The following is a 21,095-nucleotide window of genomic DNA, read 5'->3' as shown; positions in this document are numbered from 1 at the left end:
GGTATATTACTTAGTGCTTGCACTATCCATGGCTATAGAACTAGAGAAGTATTCTTTCTTGTTCTTTGGAATTAATAAACCTAAAGTTTGAAGATATCGTCAAAGTACGAGCAGAGATCACCAATTTATAAGAAATGTATGAGATTTTGTTATTGAATTTTACCTCATTGGCATGTCACGCATAATAAAAAATTGTAGGTAAAACGTACATAGTTACCAAGTCTTAATAGTATAAAGTATAAACCCTAAACTCTGAACTCTAGACCGTCCTTAACCAAACATCACCACTGGATTTTAACAAACATAAAATGTCATGGATAATATTGCTTACTTATGTTTGGTCAAGGACAGTATTACTTACCTTATAGAGAAAAAGTACTAGCAAATTAGCAATACCCCCAAAGTTTTGAGATCAGACTTTAGTCAATGTCTCTCTAAAATATAATGAACATGTAGAAAAAGAGACGGGTGTTTGTCACTATAGCACATTTCAAATTCAGCTTGAAAACGAAAACTAACTAAACTAACTAGGCAACCACTTTAATACACATACTTGTCCTTGTCATGTAAAATTTCTTATTTGCAATGAAAATAATATAACAGTTCTAGAATGGGATTTTCGACATCCGCTCTTAGAAGTTGGTGTAATAAGTTAGTGTCTTTAGTATTTTTTTGCGGTCATTCTAGTATTTCTTTATCTCAATTAGTATGGCAACCGTATTAAACAAAGTAACACAAATACAATAGCTTGCAAGAATTTCAGCAATTTACCTTACTACTAAAAACCATTGTGCATTGTAACCCCCAAATTAATAACCATTTTGCAGGTACATGCAGGAGTGTCCTCGGCCTAATGGCTTATAGCTAGTAATTCCAAACACAATTACTCTTCATCTCTCATGATATATAACAATTTCAGAATTTTCTGCTTAATCAATTTTTTTTTCTTTCTGGAAAACATACATTGACCTTAATGATTAACGGATAGTAATTGACAAAACACTAATTAACCATGGAGGTACGTTGAGAATTAATTTATGAAAGTAATTGAGACTAATTAATTAATTAATTATGTAAAGTGAATTAGTGATGAATAGCTAGCCGCCAACGAGGAGTCATGTGGAAGTGGCGGTTATACAGAACATAAAACCGAAGTTATTAAACATAGCAAACCCTAGAAATAAAAGGGTGAGTGTGTGCTAGTAAATAGGAAGATTATTAGGAGATGGTGGTTATAGTATTATCCATGATGATTGAGATCAAATCCTTTATCTGCGCCTAAAGAAACGAAACCAAAAACTGCCCACCTTCCCCCGCATCTCTCTCGATCTCTTTCCTCTTTCCTTCTCTCTCTTTCTTGTGGATTGGACTACTTAACTAGCATAAGTCAGCAGGTAGGCTGCTGTGTACTTGTTCAGTTAATCTGATAAGGTTTGTTAATTAGCACTAATCTTTAGGTCTAACGCAGGTCCACAGACACAAGAATATCTAATTCTCTCAGGTATCTCTCTCTCCCTCTCTCTCTCTCTCTCTCTCTCTCTCATTCATGTCTTAAGCTTTTCAAATCTTCTTTTAGTTAATCTTCTTTCTCTCTTTTCTCTTTCAAGGGTCTTTCTATAGCATTGCTGTCTTTAGCAATTAATCAGTTAGTAACCATAATTAACTGTTCATGCAGGTTTTGTAATTTCCATGGCTATGAGTACTGCTACTTTTTGCCCTATTGATGATTGGGGGTCTCTTCAGCTTCTCAACCCACCAGAAATGAATATGCTTAGCTTACCAACACAACAAAAGCTGCAGGCAGCTTCTTCGGGCATCTTCGATCTGCAGGACGACTACTATAGCTTAGCTAACAGTACTAATCCAGAATACACCTGCATCGATCCACTCTTCCAACCCTATGAATCCTCCTCCGAAAACTTTCTCCTCCCTGATTTTTGTTCTCCAACAGATAACATCAATTTGGCCTTGCTGTCGCCGGAAATCTGTCCAACCCTAGATGAATATGACTTCTCCTACCAGCCCTACCCGAAATGCCAGAAGCTCTTCCATGATCAACAAGTCCAATATTGCAATTCAAACTTCGTGGTTGCTGCCACTCCCAATTATTTCAATGCATATGATCCGTTCCTCCAGTCTGAAATTTTGGTTCCAACTCAAACCCATGAAGTCCAAATTCAGAATCAGCCTAAGGCCGCCAAGCTTGATTATAAGGCCGTCAGTGGTACTGGTACCGTGTCACCGCAGAGCATAGCTGCACGCGAGAGGAGGAGGAAGATAACTGAGAAGACTCAGGAGCTTGGGAGGCTGATTCCTGGTGCCACCAAGATGAACACTGCTGAAATGTTGCAAGCTGCTTATAAGTATGTCAAGTTCTTGCGGGCACAAGTTTCTGTTCTCAAACTCATGACAGACTCTCCAATTCAACAGGTAGTAATTGTAATAGAGCTAACCATTTCATCTGTATATAATTAAAATGGTTTAATTTGCAACCAACTTCGAATCCCCTTCAATCCCGTTGTAGTTTAGACGAATTTAATTTGGGTAGAATATAATTATTTTTTTCTTTTATTTATTTGATGAAATAATGTATTCCTTTTAATTTGAAATTGTACGTTTAAGCAGGAAAGGAAGGAAGAGCGGTTGCATATAAATCAAGAGCGTCTCCAGGTTGTTGCATCCCCAATTGTTCAAGAGAAGCTCTACTCTGAAGAGAAGTGCTTGGTTTTGAAGGAGTTTGTTGAAGTGCTGGCAAAAGATGATGACATCCAATCCAAACCCTTGCTCAAAGACAAAGTTGCTCAGTTGCTGCAAACCAATGGCTGACAATCACAAGAGTGGCAGCTAGCCCTTGATTTGTTTCTTAATTTGTTGTTGTTCCTTTTACTGTATTAATTAATTCCTAGTTAGTTGACATGTTTTAGAGTGCTAATCTAACCAATTTCTTGTAAATTTCTAGTTTTCAAGAAATATATTGGCGTCATGTAAGATTTTCTGGTGATTATTGTGTAACTCACCTCATCCACCTTTTAATAAATTCTTTTTGTTACAATTAATTTTATTTTTTTATATAAAACTACTACGTACGATAAGGTTAAAAAAAATTGAATTGATGCTTTATAGAAAGGTGATAGAATAACGTCATGGGATCTTCAAACCTAAACCCTAAATTGCAGAATGGAATCATTGCTGCAAACCTAAGCGCATAATAGTTACTGCTCAAAATTGCCAAGATGTATAACTAATCCTAAAACAAATAGGAGAGCAAATTATAAATCCTTGAGGGGGAAGAGGAAGGGGTGGGGGGGGGGGGAGGGGGGTGGGTGGCACGAGCCCCCGATGGCCCTTAACTTATGCAGCCAACTCCAGTCCCTAGACTTATGCAGCGCAGCAGATTCCAAATCAACTTCAGAAGCGGTAATTTCTCATTCTAGTTCGACAAATGGCAATCGAAGGCAGAAGCCTATAAAATTTGTATTTTTAATGTTAGTATCAAATTCAAGGGTGTATGTACACATGCGAATAAAACAAGCGATTTTCGTGTTGGATTTTCTAGGGTTTTTTTTTAATGTCACCGCAAGCCTTCAAAATCTCAAGACCGGCATTGGAAATAATTGAATAGATATTTTTCTCCGGACTGGAAATATGGAATACATTACAGAGTATATAAGTACTTTTTGCCAACAATAAAAATGCTCTTTATAGTCCGAGTGCATGTAACCACCAAGATTAGCTTTCAACGTGATAAAATGGACTCCCCCACTTTCTTTCTTGCCAACCGTTTGAACTCAGTTTAAAATTAAACCCTCTCAAGAGATTCACACACGCAAACTTCTCCATGGCTTCCATTTCTGCAACTTCCCTCCTCCTCCTCCTCCTCCTCCCAATTTCAGCCTCCATATACACAACTCTCGCTGCGTCTGTCATAGAAGACCTTAAAAATTTAAAACCGCCTCATGATTTCAACTCCACGATAATGAAAAACTGCCATCACAACCCATCTCTCAGATACTGCAGTTCCTCACCTGTGGACCTTCATGAGATTTTCAAGTCCACCATTGTTTCAAGCCATCTCTGCAACGAGTCCAAGAATCCAAACTGCATCGAATCATTCCCTAAAATAGACCTTCGAAACCGCCCAAAGATCGCACCTCTCTACTTGTCATTCAACTTCTTTTGGAAGTATTGCCCTTTGAGCATCTTAACTATTGATGTGTCCAACAATTCCTTGGAAAGCAATTTTCCCATTGATGTTCTTCAATGCACACAACTCCAAGCTCTTGATTTGAGCCATAATGACCTTTACGGCGATGTCCCAATAGAGAGCTTCTCTCCCCTTGCCAACCTCACTTCTCTTAATTTATCATATAATCACTTCTCCGAGAGTAAAATCTCTGATGCCCTCTTCTTTAAACGGTTCAATTCTTCGAGTTTTCTCCATTCGGGTCTCCTCCCCCATAAGAAAAAGTTCAGGATCAAGGCTGTAATCTTGTTGGTTGGTTTTCCGATCTTTGTGATCTTGATGGTGTGTTGCTTGGGGTGGCTTTGTTTCCAGAGGCCTGATTTTCTCCCAAGAATGCTTCGCAGAAAGTATCGGTTTACACCAGCAATGCTCAAGGCAGCAACAAATGGATTTTCGAGAAGAAATCTGAAGGGGAAGAGTGAAGCAGTTGATATCTATAGAGGAACTCTGAGAGATGACACTGAAGTCAGGATTGAGATCTACCGAGGTGAAAACCACCCAAACTTGATCGAAGAGTGCAAGGTTCTCGTTCGGTTACGCCACAAGAACTTGGTTAGTGTATTGGGTTGGTGCAACAACAGAAGGTTGAGAGCCATCGTAACCGAATGGATGGAAGGAGAGAACCTTGAGATGTGGCTATTGGAGTCGAACAATACACCATGGAATCACAGGTTGAAAATATTGACGGGGGTTGTGGAAGGCATGTGTTATCTGCAGGAGGAGTGGCCTGAGGTCGGATACGATCTCAGGACAAGCAGTATCTTGCTGTCAAACAATCTGGAGCCGCGAATTTCGAGGTTTAAGATTGGGGATAAAGGCAGCAGAAGTAGGAGTAAGTCGATCAATGAAGCTGCATCATTTCGATCTGTTTTTTTTTTTTTTTTTTTAACCTCTTAATTTGGTTAACTTCTAATACAAAAATTTGAAATTTGGTTCAGAGATGTACAAGTTAGGAGTGCTTCTACTAGAGATGCTCATAAACAGGCGGCCGCAGGAAGACTTCGAGACAGGCGAGGCTGGGTTTCTCGAGTATATCAGAATGCATTATCCTGGGAATTTGCAGAAGGTGATAGACCAGAAATTGGAACTGACACAAAATACTTTTGATCAAGCTGAACAGGCAATAGGGCTAGGGCTAATGTGCACAGATGTATCCAGCAACCAACAACTAAGCTTGGGTCAAGTGTTTGATATCATGAGTAGAGCCTACCAGTCTTGCAGGGTTTTAGCTTCTCATTCTCACGAAAGAATACATGCCGAAAGAGGTAGAGGCCACAAGCGCATGCAATCGAGATGAACCTTTAAATTCATCCAACTTCGGAAATTCAATTCTACGCAAAACTATTTTATGTTCTTGTGTGTTCCATCCGAAATACTTTAATTTTCCATGTGAATTGTAAAGTTTTGGTACGGTATAAAGAGATTGATCTCCCTATTTGGTTTCATAACCCGTTCCCCTTTCAACAGCTTCTATTTCTACTCAAAATATTGTATTTTGCGTTGTAACGGACAGCAGACAACATCAGAGTAGAAAATGTAACCAAAGAATACGCATCATCAAGACCATCAAAGAACAGAACTTGCAGGTGAATACAAACTGGTTCTTGCACATTACTTAGGGGTAGCCCATTACAGGAAGTCAGGACCAAAATGCAATGTCAAAAAGTAGTGTGTGTGTGTGTGTGTGTGTGTGTATGTAAGTTCAAGCTGGGATTGCTCACTTGATGACTCCGGGTCTATTGGCTTGCACTTCAGATCTTGTCCGATGGACCTTCTTTGGCAACTCAGTAGTTAATGCATACATTTTCACAGCAAATAATTCCTCAGGCAACCCCTTTTGATCCTGATGTAAGGAAGAAACTGGAATTATAAACGAAGAAGATTTGGATGCTAACGGCAGAATTTCATATGAATTCACCTCAAGACAGATATTTAATGAGCCAGTGTACCAAAACCAACTAGATATTGATCTAGCGGTACTTGTCTTATCAATGTTGGCCCCCCACCCCCTTGATCAAAATGAACCAGTATCAAAATGATTTAGGTAGTATGCACAATCAAATTCAACTGTGGCATCAAACCGAACAAACCATGCTCAACTAATTCACTTATCTTTAAAGTTACGTGACAGAAAAATAATTTTGAGTTAGATATCAAATCACTTTATTAAGAAAATTGACATTAACATGAAACAGCGAGGACCGGCAAAGATCTGACAGGCATCATATGAAGTCATCCTATTAAGATGCAGTGTCTCTGCACATCTTAAATATTTCTCCCTCGCTTATGGACTATATCAGTTATCAGCAATAAACATCGAAAATAAAAGTAACAGATAGGATGAGATAAGGTCCACATCAGATTCTAGAGCTAATAGCACAGAGTACGAATTTCACATTTAACCTTTGATATGTAAAGATGAAGTCCACACTGACGAAAGAGCTCCCTAAAGTACAAATCCGACCTGGTGACACTCCGGTCTTCTGTGTCTAACACAAATCCTACATATCAAGACGATTAGTTCACAAGAAGTTATTCTCAGTCAAATTTAGTCTACCAAAAAGAATGCAGATAATGGCATGGTAAACTTAGTATAAGCAGTAGTGGAAACAGGTGAGATGAGAACTTTATCATGACCACAGAATGAAGTGAAACAGAAAGCAACTTACCGGATCTTACAATATTTTCCTTTAGGACAAAAAGACCACCAGGTTTTAATCCTACCTAGAAATAGGTAACCCATATAAAAAAGTTAGTACATTTCCACACACAAAACTAACAACACCAATCGAGAAAACTACTAAGCAACATGTTACGGGAATAAATTTGACTGGATATACAAAAGTGGAAGATATAATAGGAGTATTCCTGCCATCAAAGTGCCTCTGTCAAAGATTGACAATAAATATATAAAAGTAAACATTATCCCTTAATAGCACAAAAGTAAGTGATTAAGATCTTAACGAGGACATAAACAATGGTATATATCTTTTGCTACCCAGTTCTTTGACCGAATAATCCCAAGGTCATGTGTAATGGTCCACTGAATTTTACTTTTCATTTTTTTTTTTTCAAATTTTCTTGTATTTGGTCACCGAGGGAGGAAGGGGCCGAAAATGGTATTATGAATTTAATACTATGTCCGGGCATAATGTCAGTAAGACGGAACCAAAAGTGCAGAAACTTTAAAGTTAACGAAGACTTTAATACTTCACAGAATTTAAAGATTTGTGAACATAAATGGTCAGAAGATTGCAGGCAAAATCTTCAAGTTCACGTCCATATTGAACAGTCTACGTTTGATCATGAAATGATAGTGATGCAATCCCAGTAGATACCTTGATATCTGAAACATAGTTTTACATTAATACTCCAGAAAACAGTTTTACCTTTGCCCGTTTAAAGAATGAGACGAAGTCGTCATCTGTCAGATGCCCAATACACCATTGAACCCATATAATGTTGTACCTCCCTGCTTCTGGTGTGAATTCCTAAAAATGGAAGCAAGAAAATGTTCATGTGGCGTTTCCAAAAGACTCAGCGAGGGTAAGAGATGGATGTCTAGAAAAGTTAAGAAAGGAAGACACACAGTGAATGCATTGGACTGACAAAATTGCATGGCAGGTGTTTAAAAAATAAATAAAAACTAACCAAGCGAACGTTGTATAACTAATAGGGGAGAAATAGTTTACTATCCAAAGAGGAACACAGAAAAAATAAAGGGTTTGTAAGTGTCGAGACCATCCAATGTTTCTGGTAATGTATTGTATTTGACTATTTGAGTATATTACCTGAAGAGGCATGCTGAAATAATTAGTAGCTTTGTGCATATCAGAGACCTTATGATTTTCAGGAGCCAAACTTTCACGAGCAGTTAACCTGGGTTTTCAAGAAAACAGAATGAAGATCAAAGAGAAAACGTGTGACGGTTACAATGGATAATAAGCTCTATCAAGTTTTAGTGACACTGATTTGTTCCATTTAACAAAAACACAAAGAAAATATATTCAGCCTGATGGAAAACCCAAAACCTTAAAACATGACAAAGCTACAGATATCCTGATTCGAGCTCAGATGTGAAATAAAAACAAAATTAGTTCTCATCTAATAAACAAAACCGAAAGCTAGAAAGATAAGTACCAACACATATTTTTTAGGTCTCATGATATGGTCTTAGCATCCATGTTCAACATGTGCAAGCAAGTACCGTTCGATGCATATTGTTTGGGTTAATATTTGAACATTGGGCTGCAAGTGTGTGGAAGCCCAGACATACCAACTAAAGGGAGACTTGCCCGAAGCCTAAGCATCAAGCCTAGAGACAAATTGGCGCCTTCCCATTAATGCATAAGCCATGTGCCTATGATTTAAATGTCAAGTGATGGGGACTAACTCACATTCAGCCAAAAAGCACTTTTCGGTGGCAATACAAGTAAAAAGTTGATGACTCACTACCCTTGCTTTCGAGCAAGAACAAAGTCACTGCAGCCGAGCTAATTTGCCTATTTAAGGAGGAAAAGGCCCTAGAGACAAGGACACTCAACCAATAAAACAAACAAACATACAAACTCTGCTCTCAAGCTAAATTTGCATCTAAAAGCTGTAATCAGCCCAGATCTCAGTCATTTTCAGGATATCTCCCTCACAAAAGCTATCTTTTGTTTTGATTAGAAGCTCTGCTATCACCTCTAGTGGCGTAGTATCGATTCCCTTGTATAAATTGGTTTACTATCCATCCCTTTCTAACATAGAAACCACTATAAACTCAAAGAGAAGTGACTGCAAGAGGTTCAACCTTGCCAGACAAGGTGAAATCTTGGCCGAAACTCTTTGTTTGCTTTCTAAATTTGTAGATCTATTACTTAATGCATTCTCCAGTATGTATTCAAGTCATATCCGCCTATTTTCCTACTTTAAAAGTCTTATTTGTATCTAGACCTGGTCAATTTAATAGATATACTTTCATTTAAAACCAAACAAATGACTTAAGGAATCTGGACTCCCCTCATTCGAATATACAAGACTATGAACTGAAAGTCCTTGGTCACAAGGCAAGAAAAAGAACTTAATGTGGACTTAACTCATCCACGACAATCCTTTGATAACAAGAAGTCCGAGTAACTTAGGGCGCAAGTAATTGACTAAACACAATCTTGTTCTGCATCTGCTATACTGAGATAGCAATGGCACGCCTAGCACTTAGTTAGTTTTGATTGCGAGCCTCAAGGCCTACACCTAAGGCCCCACAAAGGCACCTTTCAAAACTAACTTTGTCCTCTTCTTGCAGCACATCAGCAGGCAAGAGCCCGACTACACATGCAAAGTGCCAATCCCTTGAGGAGCTATGCTGAGAGCCGAAGAGCCCTCTCCGGAGATATCTTCGCCCGAAATCATATCACATTAAACTATTTGGAACTTATCTAAATTTGGTTCTACAATTTGCGATTAACAGTGACAACATACATCATGAAATACAAGTTCACTTAGTACTGGTTTGGTACTTATGTGCTTTTATAAATAGTGGGTATCAAAAAAAGCTAAGCTCAAAAAGGTGTTTGGTAAACATTTAAAAATAACTTATTTTCATAGTTTTGGATGAAAAAAAAGCTGAAAACGTGAAGCAACAAAAATAAGCTTATTCTCACAGCACAGCAGAAGCAGTTTTTTTTCAAAGCACATCAATACCAAACCAGCCTGTAAAAGTCTCAAAGACATCAAAATTTTCTTATAAAGCAACATCGAATGAATTTCACAGAAACTAAATGCGGAAAGATGGCGGTAGAAGAAAGAGGGGTTGCCCTGAAACTGAACTCACCTCATTGAAGTATCTTATGAGAAGATTTTTGGAGACTCTCCCAATGCCAGAACCACAATCTGTAGAAATTTAAATACTGGTCAGTCAGAAGACCCAGAACGTGCCTCTGATTTTAAAACAACACACCCAAGTAATTCAACACTAGGAGCCAAACTTTGGACTGCTACCCTTCTCAAATTTGCATTTTTTTATTGACAAAGTGAACTCATTTAATATGAATTCAGCTATTTTCCCAGATAAATAGGGTTCCTTTAACCAGTATTCAGCAAATTTAATAATTTAAAGCACAGAGAGAGAGAGAGAGACAGAGAGAGAGAGAGACTGTGAACCAAGAACAACAAGGTGGCGTTGGCCATTTGTAGCACCAGGAAAACGCTCAGAAAGAAGCTGCTTAAGAAAAGCTTCACTGCCCATTATGTCAGGCTCATTCACCTGCGCATATCCTCCCAAAACTCCATTCGTCGACGCCTCCACACCCTTTACAACCAAACACACCAAAAACATCAGACACTTTCCAAATGCCCACCACCTGCTCGACGAAATGACTGCACAAAAAGCGAAATGAAAAACAGGTAAGGTTGACAAAAGCACTTCGTACCACTGGGTCTTCTTGCTGTGGTCTTCTCCGAGCTGCTCCCTCCACATCTCCTCCGCGTTCTTAAATTCTCGGCCGGCGGAGTCTAACCCGCCTTTCTCCATTGACACTCGAGTTTCGGTTCTGTTTCGGCGGCGGTTGGGTGTGTTAAACGGGTCTTGGCTAAAAACGACGTCGCACAGCGGCAAAGATGGAAGTCTATTGAAAGTAACTTGGGACCGGATCATCGCCGGATTTCTTGACGAGAATTTAAGGATTCGTGAATTATGTCCGTTCATTGTACATCGTACGGTCAGAAATTATTTTAAATATTTTTATTTAAAATTAAATACAAATCATATTTGACAAAAACTAACGATATTATATACAATAAACAGACAAAATTCACAAATTCCTAAAATCTCACTAAAAAATTCGGAGAAGATTCTGTTGGAGTAGCTCGAGCATAAAATGGACTAATGGAGTGACGCTGCATGAAAAAGTAGAAACCTAAAATCTCGACAATGACGATGAAAATGCCAGCTAATATCTTACACCTACATGGCTGTCCTTAAGCTTCTGTGACGCGGCATGAGCATGTATAGCATGTCCCATCACATAATACAAACAACCATATCAACAAGTTTTCGATTATGGACATGTTGTCTAAATTTTTGAGTTATCCATCCTTCAAATTATCAAAATACGAGGTAAATTACATAAAATTAACTTAATTATTGGGTCATTTACAATTTTATACTTCATTTTTTTAAAATATCAATGTCATACTTCATCTTACGAAGTCTCTTTCCTCCTCTACTTCTCTCTCTCACCGTGCCCAGAACCACCATCCCTCCCTCTCTCTCCCATTTCCTCCCGTATTCTCTCTCCCTTTCACGCTCAACAACAGTCACCATCCCTCCCCTCTCTCCCCTTTCCTCCCGTATTCTCTCACCCTTTCTCCCTTTCACGCTCAACAACAGCCTTATCGGCCCCACCATCATCTGCAAGCTCCAAGCCCTAGGCTTCACGAACCTCGTCCACCGCACCCACGCCGAGCTCGACCTCCCTCGCCAAGCCGATATTGAGAAACCCAGTTGAGCAAAGCCTAAAGCTTTCTCCAATCCCAAATTGTCACCACGTGTTCTAAACATGAGATAAAGAAAAAAATGGATGCATGGGGATTTTCTGTGGCGATAGAAGAGGTGTCAAAGGGGTAGCAACAGAGCACATCCAGTTTGCGAAATTTCAATTGGGATTTGATTTGTTTGAGTAAATTAAAAATTGGGGATTAAAATGGGGAAGAATGATGAGGGTGATGAATTCGGGGGAGACAAGTAAGGAAGAAGGTTAAGGGTGATGAGTTTGGGGATGGGGTGGGTTGGGGGAAGACGGGAGCGGGGGAGAAAGGTGAAGGGGATAAGAGGTGACACACTCCAACCCGGAATGTCCACTAGGATTATGAATCGAGCTGTGTTAGCCGACACCTGGAAGGTGACGAAGCCAGAAAGTGTGATGATGTAGAAAAATTGTAAATAAATTTAAACCTAAGAGTGCCTAAATACCAGAGTGCACTGGTGAACAGGAATAAACCCACTGTACACGTGATGTTAGAGCATAAGTAAGTACAAAAAAGTGAATTGGGAATCATACCCTCGAAATAATTTCCAGTATTAAGGATCGCCACGAACCTTCGACGATAAGAAAGCTCAGCTAAGAAGACCTGGAAGGTGAAGACAAGACAAAGATGAGTGGCCCAGTAGATAAAATTTTAATAGAAACCATATAAATTTCTATAACCCCTCGCTACAACGCCTGTATGATTTCCAGAATTAGAATATAAAAATATACGCCTATATATATATATATAAGTTCAAGTCATGCTTCGCATATTTATAATCATACGCTAACTTATCGCATATTCATCACGTCTGCTAGCTTATCACGTATTCACCACATATGCTATCTCATCATGTATATTCATTATAAATGCTAGCATTTCATCGTATATAGGCTAGCATCTAAGTCGGAGTCACCTCTAGTGACCTGTACGACATATCCATATCTCATTACATATCTCATCAATCATGGCTAGCTTATAAGTCGGAGTCACATTTAGTGACCTATACGACATATTCATATCTCATCACATATCTCATCAATCATAGTTAGCATATAAGTTGGAATCACCTCCCGTGACTTATACGACATATTCATATCTCATCAGTCATGGCTACCATATAAGTCAGAGTCACCTCTAGGGACATATACGACATATTCATATCTCATCAATCATGGCTAGCATATAAGTCGGAGTTACCTCTAGTGACCTATACGACATATTCATATCTCATCACTACTACAATATTAGCTTTAGGTGTTGGACGATGGTGGTGGTTATTAAGCCATTCTGACGGATAAAAGATATCCGACACATAATTTATTTAGTGTCGGATAAAAGTTAATTTCTGTCGGATATATCCGACATAAATTCCTAATGGATATTTCCTGGCGGATTTAACCACCATAAATTGACTATTTTATTATTTTAGTTTCTGGCGGTTATTATTTTAGTATTCTAACGGTTATCACCGATAGAAATTGACTATTTTATTATTTTAAAGTCTTATATTGATTATAAATAAATAAACAAATGGTTTAAATATTTTTTTTTCACTCATGGTTCTGTTACCTAATCTCTGAATGTTTTTTTTTTTTTGCGATTTTTTACACATATTATCTTTGAGTATATACAAACATATTTTCCACCAAAGTCTTTGTTTTCTGAGTGAAAAACCTTAATTAAAACTCAATCCATTGACAAAATCCAAATTCAATTTCCAAAAGAACTTCAAAATTTTCATCAGGGTCTAATCAAATTGTGCATTTTTCACCAAAACCTATGTTTCCAAGCTCAGAGACTTAAATTTTCTACTTAATTTGCTCAGTTCTTCATCTTCCTTCCAATTTTTTTTGTCTAATTTTTTCAATGTTATTTTTGTCTAATTTTTGTTGGACCTTGTATACTAAGACTACCCAATGTAAGAATCATGCATCTGTCATGTCTCTGTCCCAAAACATCCTTAAGAGCATAAATGGTAGGTACATCTCTAATCACAACTTTTGAAATCCAAACCCAAAATTTGCTCTTGATCCACCTTATGTTTTTCTATAAAAATAAAAATACACGTAAAATTCTCTTAGGCAACTAAAATTGAAATAGTCCCACATTAGGAAGAGTCTGCAACCAAACGTTTCAAGTGACTGAAGGCATCTTGAGCATTTGAAGACCAAAGAAACTTGTCCGTCTTGGTTAACTGGTAAAGGGGTTGGCATATCTTGCCGTAGCCAAGAATGAGCTTCCTGTAACAACCCGTCAACCCAAAAAATCCTTGTAGACTTTTCACATTAGTTGGAGTCAGCCAATCAACAATGGCCTGCAATTTAGAAGCGTCAACAGCGACACCATCTCTAGAAACAATGTTGCCAAGGTACTTTATTTTACTCTGACCAAATGAACACTTTTGTTTATGAAGTTTCGTATAATGCATATCCTATCAAATTGATAGATTTAACAAACACTTAAGAGTTAATATTATACTGCCATTAAGTATAAAAAATTATCCACTAGTGTAAATATATTAAATTGAAGATCGAATTCATTCAATGCATTCTTATAGGATCAAGGAGTATAACTATAAAAAATCATCAAAATCAGAGCTAAAATAACCGTTAAATTGTGATTTTTTATTTATAACCGTCGAAAACTTTTGTTCCGTTACGTAATCTTTGAATGTTTGTTTTTTACGATTTTTTACATATGCAATCTCAGAGTGTGTACAAATAAGTTTGACGGTTGGATCATTAAAAAAAGTTTCGTATAATGCATATCGCGTCAAAACGGTAGATTAAATAAACACTTAAGAGTTAATGTTATACTTCCATTAAGTATAAAATAAGATTTTGTGGTATCCACTAGTGTAAATATTTTAAATTGAAGATCAAATTTATTCATTGCATTCTTATAGGGTCGAGGAGTGTAGCTGTAAAAAATCATTAAAATCGGAGCTAAAATAAACCGTTAAATTGTGATTTTTCGTTTATAACCGTCGAAAACTTTTGTTCCGTTACGTAATCTTTAAATGTTTTTATGATTTTTTACATATGCAATCTCAGAGTGTGTACAAATAAGTTTGACGGTTGGATCGTTAAAAAAAGTTTCATATAATGCATATCGCGTCAAAACGGTAGATTAAACAAACACTTAAGAGTTAATATTATACTTCCATTAAGTATAAAATAAGATTTTATGGTATCCACTAGTGTAAATATTTTAAATTGAAGATCGATTTAGTTCAATACATTCTTATAGGGTCGAGGAGTGTAGCTATAAAAAATCATCAAAATCAGAGCTAAAATAACCGTTAAATTGTGATTTTTCGTTTATAACCGTCGAAAACTTTTGTTATGTTACCTAATCTCTGAATGTTTGTTTTTTACGATTTTTTACGTATGCAATCTCGGAGCGTGTACAAATAAGTTTGACGGTTGGATTGTTGAAAAAAGTTTCATATAATGCATATCGCGTCAAAACGGTAGATTAAACAAACACTTAGAGTTAATATTATACTTTCATTAAGCATAAAATAAGATTTTGTGATATCAACTAGTGTAAATATTTTAAATTGAAGATCAAATTCGTTCATTGCATTCTTATAGGGTCGAGGAGTGTAGCTATAAAAAAATCATCAAAACCGGAGCTAAAATAACCGTTCAATTGTGATTTTTCATTTATAACCGTCGAAAACTTTTGTTCCATTACGTAATCTCTGAATGTTTGTTTTTTACGATTTTTTACATATACAATCTTGGAGTGTGTGTAAATAAGTTTGACGGTTGGATCGTTGAAAAAAGTTTCGTAGAAGGCATATCACGTCAAAATGGTAGATTAAACAAACACTTAGAGTTAATATTATACTTCCATTAAGTATAAAATAAGATTTTGTGGTATCCACTAGTGTAAATATTTTAAATTGAAGATCGAATTTGTTCATTGCATTCTTATTTATGTTTTTCAAGTATTGATTAGACAATATTTAGTTTGTGTGATGACATTTTCATTGTATAATTATATTTTTGTTCCTTTATTTCATATTTTACATAGGTTATTATCTATTAAACCAAACAATTATTTATTTTTGACCAAAAAAAATTTATTTACTTAATTTTAAAAAACGTATTCTACTTAAATACATATTATTTATTAAACCAAACAATTATTATTTTATTTTTTAAAATCGTAACAAAATTTTGGAGGGAATTTAAAAATTTGGGAGAGAGTTTAAAATTTTGGGAGGGAATTTTGGGGGTGAATTTTTCCGCCATTTTTGTTCTGTCGGTTATAACCGATAGTAATGAAAATTTTATGTCGGTTTATATTTTAAAAAATGTTTCTGTTGGTTTTAACCGACAGTAATGAAAGTTTTCTTATACCCACATCCGGCCCCCACTCATCTCCTTCATTTTTCTGAAACTAACTCTAACCCTCGACACTTTCTCTCTCTAAGCTCCGAGAAGGAACCACCTTCATTCCTCTCAATTCTGACCAAATCAACCCTAAAAAATCTGAAGCTCGAACCCTTGGGACATGAGGAATCAACCTGCAGCGTTGCATGTATCATCGATGCATCACCGTGTGCTCTGCCATTAATGCTGAGAGCTTCAGCTCTTTCGAACTCCATCTCAGGTATGAATTATTTTCCCCTCTTAGTTGCGTGGGTTCTAATCCATTTGTGATGAGTATGATGGCAAAAATATGTGGGGTTTAATCTCTATTTTGAATATGTGCATGCATGTCATCACAGCGACGAATTCCAGCGAATGTTGTTTAAGTTCGAAGCTAGGTGGTGACTGTCTTCTTGGGAACCCACTCATCGTCTTCGTTTCGCTTCAAAGATCCAAGCTTTAAACTTTTAGCTGGATTTTTGTATGTATATATATGTGTATGCGTTTGTGTTTCTGGAGACTTGGGTAAACTCAATTGGATCAAGTAAGGCCTTTGACTTTCTGTGTGTTTGTTCTAGTTTGTACTTCGTGAATTTTGAATTTGCATGTTTCATCAATTAAAATTTTGCTTTTTACACTTGTATTTGCACCTTTTGGTAGAGAGATGATGAATTGGGTTTTGTTTCCTGTTCTGTTTTCTTAATTTATTTCCAAATTTGGTGTTAGTTATGCGAAATTTTGTAAAACTTGAGTGTTTGTTGGTCTGATTTGGGTTCATTTCTTGTTGCTTTTGAATTTGTTTTAGGGCTTAGTGTTACTAATGTTGTGGTGTGGATTCAGTATATTGAGCTCTGGTAACAATAAATAGCGAATTTAGGCGACTTTTTATGGCTTTTTCGATGTATATGTTGTTGAATGGACGAGATCCTGGTATTTTCTTTGGCGGTGTGGTCTGGTTATTGCTTAGTTGTAGTTTCAGCTTTGCTAGCTTTGCTGTTGAGAGTGATATAAACCGCTTGAAAATTCTAAAAGCATTGCTTCAGGATCCTTTAGGCTACATAAACTCATCATGGGATTTCAACAATAAGACCGAAGGTTTCATCTGTAACTTTCTGGGAATTGAGTGTTGGCACCCTCATGAAAGCAAAGTTTTAAATATCAAGCTTTCAGATTTGGGACTCAAAGGCCCGTTTCCTCGGAGTGTAGCAAATTGCACAAGATTAACAGGATTAGATCTTTCGAGCAACAAGCTCAGTGGACCTCTTCCTGAAGATATCGGTAGAATTATTTCGTTCATTACAACTCATGATCATTGTGTAGAATGAATACACTAGAGGTGTGATTTGTATGTGTGGTTTGGTTCCTCATCTTTAGTTTTTAAGAAGAGATTATTGCGAAGAAAGTGGTTGTTTATATTTTTTTTAATTATAAATATATTTTCTGTCGGTTTCATCCAACAATAATGCTTTTATTGATTTTTATTGATAAATTTTCTGTCGGTTATAGCCGACTATAACCGACATAATTCCTGGCAGTTTTAGATTTTCTGTCGATTTTAGCCGACAGAAATTCTCTTATTTATTTATTATAAATATATATACTGTCGGTTATATCCGACAGGATTTCTATCGGTTTTATAGTATTTTCTGTCGAAAAATTCATTTCCTAACGCAGGCAATTCTGTCGCTTATTATATCCGCCACTGCATCCATTTTCTATCGGATTTTGCGTAATATCCGACAGTAATATACATTTTTTGTCAGTTTTTGAACTGCCAGTTATAGATAATTTTGTAGTAGTGCGTCAATCATGGCTAGCATATAAGTCGGAGTCACATCTAGTGCCCTATACGACATATTCATATCTCATCACATATCTCATCAGTCATGTCTAGCATATAAGTCGGAGTCACCTCTAGTGACCTATACAACATATTCATATCTCATCACATATCTTGTGACAGCCCGTTCCTGATTTTAAGAGTTTTAAAGTTTTAATAAAGGATTTTACAAAAATGCCCTTTGAGGCATGCGCATTATTCGAGGTTAATCGTTGTGTCGTGCCATCTAAGATTTATTTTCTTGACATATTCTCGTAGTACTTGTCGCTACGGACGTGTGGGCGCTAACGGTGCGTGATTTGGAGTTATATTGAAGAATTTATTAACGTTTGAAATTTGGGATTTTAAGGAATTATAATTTTAGTAAAATCTAGAATTTCTTTTATGAAAATGGACGGCCCAGATTTAATGAAGAATTAAATGGATGGTTGGGATGAGAGAAAGAAGGTTTGTGTGTGTGTGCGCGTAAGAAGAAGAAGAGATTGGGCAAATCTGCCCAACCAGAGGAAGATAGAGCCGGAGCTCCGGGAAAGAAAGGAGAGAGTGCTGGCGAATGGGGAGAAGAGAGAGAGGAGACTGGCCAATCGGAACAGAGAAAGGAGGAAAGGAGAGAGCGCGAGAAGCGGATGAGAGAAGGAAGAAAAATGGGTCTTCACCCGCGACCCGTTTCGACCCGCGACACCCACACCCAAATTCCGACGATTTTCACCGGAATTCTCACAAATTGGATCAAGGTACCACTTCCAATCAACACCTAGGTCTTCCCTCTTCATGTTTCACCCCAAAAATCATGAAATTTCGTGGTGATTTCGCAAAGAACACCCACACGGGTGCCGCGACTTTCTTGTTCAAAATTTGCCCAATTCCGAAGAAATTTCTTTCAATTGCCACCACCCATACACTTCTCTTGAGGCCTAGAATAAAGCCCTAGCATTGGTTGCGACGGCGGAGTTGATTTGAAGACGAATTGGAACTCACCCAATTATAGGGTTCCTAACGGATTTTGGTGAAATTGGAGCTCTTCCAGGCCAAATTGTCCTTGGCCTCAGGTATGAAGTTTACTCTACTCATTGAGATCTTCAATTATGTATTTTTTGAGAATTTTTGGAAATAGTTGGATTTTCCGGCGAGCCGAGGCGGCCGACCGCCACTCGTGGCGGCCCGTGCGGCGGCGCGTGGCCAATGGCCCGACAATGTCATTCTTAGAATGTGTTTAAGGTTATAGGTTCAGTTTTGATAATTGATGGACGTAAATTGAGTAATTGAACATAAGTTCGTTTCGATTCGTGGTTAGGTGAAAATGTGAATTGACGATCCGACCGTTGGATCGTCACCAAACTTTGATACGTTGTAATACATAATATTTGAGGATTATAGGAACTTACAGATTGGGAATCTGATTTACGGATCTTTCGGAATTAGAGTTGTAAGTTCATAAAATAGAATGTTAACCGTCACTTGGTTTTGGAAATTGACGGAGATCCGACCGTTGGATGATAATGAAATTTTAGGATGTTGTCCTAGAGGTATATTGTGGACCTATGGAAGTTATGGGTTTGAAATCTGAGTTGCAGATCTTCCGGATCGAACTACGTAGTGACGTGTTTTATATAAGTTATATATTATATCGATATGATTTCTGAGGTTGGATTTGATTATTGTTCTAGGCGCCGATCATCATGACACCTTGATGTGTGGTGCTTGGGAGTTGTTGGGAGAACTCCAGGTGAGTGGGCAGTATTTCTGTTTATACCTATATACTATTGATATTTTTCCCAGAAATTGAGTTTAAATGAAAGTACGTTTTAAAATGCCATGCATGCATATTGTGAATTATATGAATTGATATTTGATGCATATATATATGTGAATTGGTGCTGTGGACGCACATGTGAGTATCATGTGAGTTTATGTTATTCATGTGAATTATTAATGATGTGAATTGTGTTGAGAACTCATAACATGCACCCCTGGTGTTAGTGCTTATAGTATTCACCGCACCGCATGCTCACCTTGGATCCAAGTAGATGCATGTCGTACAGACCATGAGAGGGTTCCGACATGCTAGTTGTACAGATCACTAGAGCTGGTTCCGACTAGTAGGTGACCTTAGATTATGTGCACAGATGATTGATAAGAGAAGCACTAGAGTGTATTATTTCACCATTCTTGTCGTACAGACTACTTCAGGTAGTTCCGACTTATGTGCAGAGTAGCGCCGTACAGGTCATCGTGGTGACTCCGGCTGTATTGGATATTCAGCTATAAAATTAACCGTACAGGACCAACTGCAGGGTCTCCGGTTGATTCATTATGTCACCTGTTATATTGATGCATCCATATTCTGTCATTGACATTATTGCATGGCATACTTGTTGGATTTTGGTAAAGATTAATGTTTTAAGAGATTTGAACAAATATTATGCTATTATGTTATTTTCTGGGAAAGTATACAGGTTTTACGGCAAGGGGTTAGAAATGTTTTAAATGAAATGTTTTCGAAAAACTTTGTTTTACTGACCCACTCAATTTTGTTTTGCGCCCCTCCAGGTTCTTGATAGCAGAGCTTTGGTGGCCACGAGGAATCCAACGGTGTTCTGACAGAATTCACAAAAGTAGGACTCACCCTCGGGTGTTTCATCTTAGTAATTATATTTTTAAAGCTTCCGAACTGTGTAAATGGTTACGTCACTCTCACGTGACGGCCAGCATGCCCTCCTTCGGGACGGGGTGTGTCATATCTCATCAGTTTAACTAATATCGTATACTTACTTAAACTTACCGAAACTTACCTGAACTTACCTGTGTGTCCTGTGTTCACCTTTGCACTTCAGAGCGTTCACAATAATTATGTGCAAGGAATATACGTATGGATATGCCATGATGAAATCTAAACTTAAAACATTTCATAATATTTCCAGATATATAAACATATAAATAATTGGTCTAGAATGTCTAAATTGTAGTGCCCCATTCCTAACTATTTACTTTTGAGAGTAATCATCGATGATAAGCCTAATTAAACACTAGTTAAATTAACTATCAATTAATTCCCTCTCCTTACTTCAATTTCTTGATTATTCACGCAATGATTCATGATCAACATTTAACCACTAAA

The 21,095-nt window shown here is 37.3% G+C and overlaps 3 protein-coding genes across 4 annotated transcripts; 2 read left to right on the top strand and 1 right to left on the bottom strand.

Moving 5' to 3' along the window:
* Nucleotides 1-1,746: 1,746 nt before the first annotated feature.
* LOC126624817 (transcription factor bHLH52-like) lies at nt 1,747-2,989 on the top strand. The gene is made up of 2 exons (XM_050293928.1): nt 1,747-2,430; nt 2,626-2,989. The coding sequence occupies exons 1-2, from the start codon at nt 1,762-1,764 to the stop codon at nt 2,824-2,826; spliced, it is 870 nt and encodes a 289-aa protein (XP_050149885.1). The 5' UTR covers nt 1,747-1,761; the 3' UTR covers nt 2,827-2,989.
* Nucleotides 2,990-3,838: 849 nt separating this feature from the next.
* Nucleotides 3,839-5,540, top strand: LOC126622888 (putative leucine-rich repeat receptor-like serine/threonine-protein kinase At2g24130). Its single transcript, XM_050291577.1, has 2 exons — nt 3,839-5,075; nt 5,182-5,540. Exons 1-2 carry the CDS (start codon nt 3,839-3,841, stop codon nt 5,538-5,540), a joined length of 1,596 nt encoding a protein of 531 aa, XP_050147534.1.
* A 231-nt stretch (nt 5,541-5,771) lies between these two features.
* LOC126620722 (alpha N-terminal protein methyltransferase 1-like) lies at nt 5,772-11,125 on the bottom strand. 2 transcript variants are annotated; one of them, XM_050288988.1, is made up of 9 exons: nt 10,629-11,125; nt 10,381-10,535; nt 10,059-10,117; nt 8,035-8,122; nt 7,633-7,734; nt 7,084-7,128; nt 6,913-6,967; nt 6,647-6,744; nt 5,772-6,086 (listed from the first exon to the last, which is right to left on the bottom strand). In XM_050288988.1, exons 3-9 carry the CDS (start codon nt 10,061-10,063, stop codon nt 5,961-5,963), a joined length of 519 nt encoding a protein of 172 aa, XP_050144945.1. In that variant the 5' UTR covers nt 10,064-10,117; nt 10,381-10,535; nt 10,629-11,125; the 3' UTR covers nt 5,772-5,960. The 2 variants fall into 2 exon arrangements, with proteins under 2 accessions (XP_050144945.1, XP_050144944.1); XM_050288987.1 differs by having other exon boundaries at nt 10,388-10,535; nt 10,657-11,125.
* Nucleotides 11,126-21,095: the final 9,970 nt, after the last annotated feature.

The sequence above is a fragment of the Malus sylvestris genome, chromosome 5 (genome assembly GCF_916048215.2).
Source record: "Malus sylvestris chromosome 5, drMalSylv7.2, whole genome shotgun sequence".
Taxonomy (NCBI): Eukaryota; Viridiplantae; Streptophyta; class Magnoliopsida; order Rosales; family Rosaceae; genus Malus; species Malus sylvestris.
This window is presented reverse-complemented; position numbering and strand designations above follow the sequence as displayed.

Bases quoted from the DNA above. Each gene is read 5' to 3' on its own strand.
- LOC126624817 (XM_050293928.1), top strand. From the start codon at position 1,762: ATGAATATGCTTAGCTTACCAACACAACAAAAGCTGCAGGCAGCTTCT. The intron at 2,431-2,625 runs GTAGTAATTGTA...ACGTTTAAGCAG, and splicing joins CAGACTCTCCAATTCAACAG to GAAAGGAAGGAAGAGCGGTT.
- LOC126622888 (XM_050291577.1), top strand. From the start codon at position 3,839: ATGGCTTCCATTTCTGCAACTTCCCTCCTCCTCCTCCTCCTCCTCCCA. The intron at 5,076-5,181 runs GTAAGTCGATCA...AATTTGGTTCAG, and splicing joins TAAAGGCAGCAGAAGTAGGA to AGATGTACAAGTTAGGAGTG.
- LOC126620722 (XM_050288988.1), bottom strand. The intron at 7,735-8,034 runs GTAATATACTCA...TTCCATTTTTAG, and splicing joins ATTTCAGCATGCCTCTTCAG to GAATTCACACCAGAAGCAGG. The intron at 6,968-7,083 runs GTATATCCAGTC...ACCTATTTCTAG, and splicing joins CTATTATATCTTCCACTTTT to GTAGGATTAAAACCTGGTGG.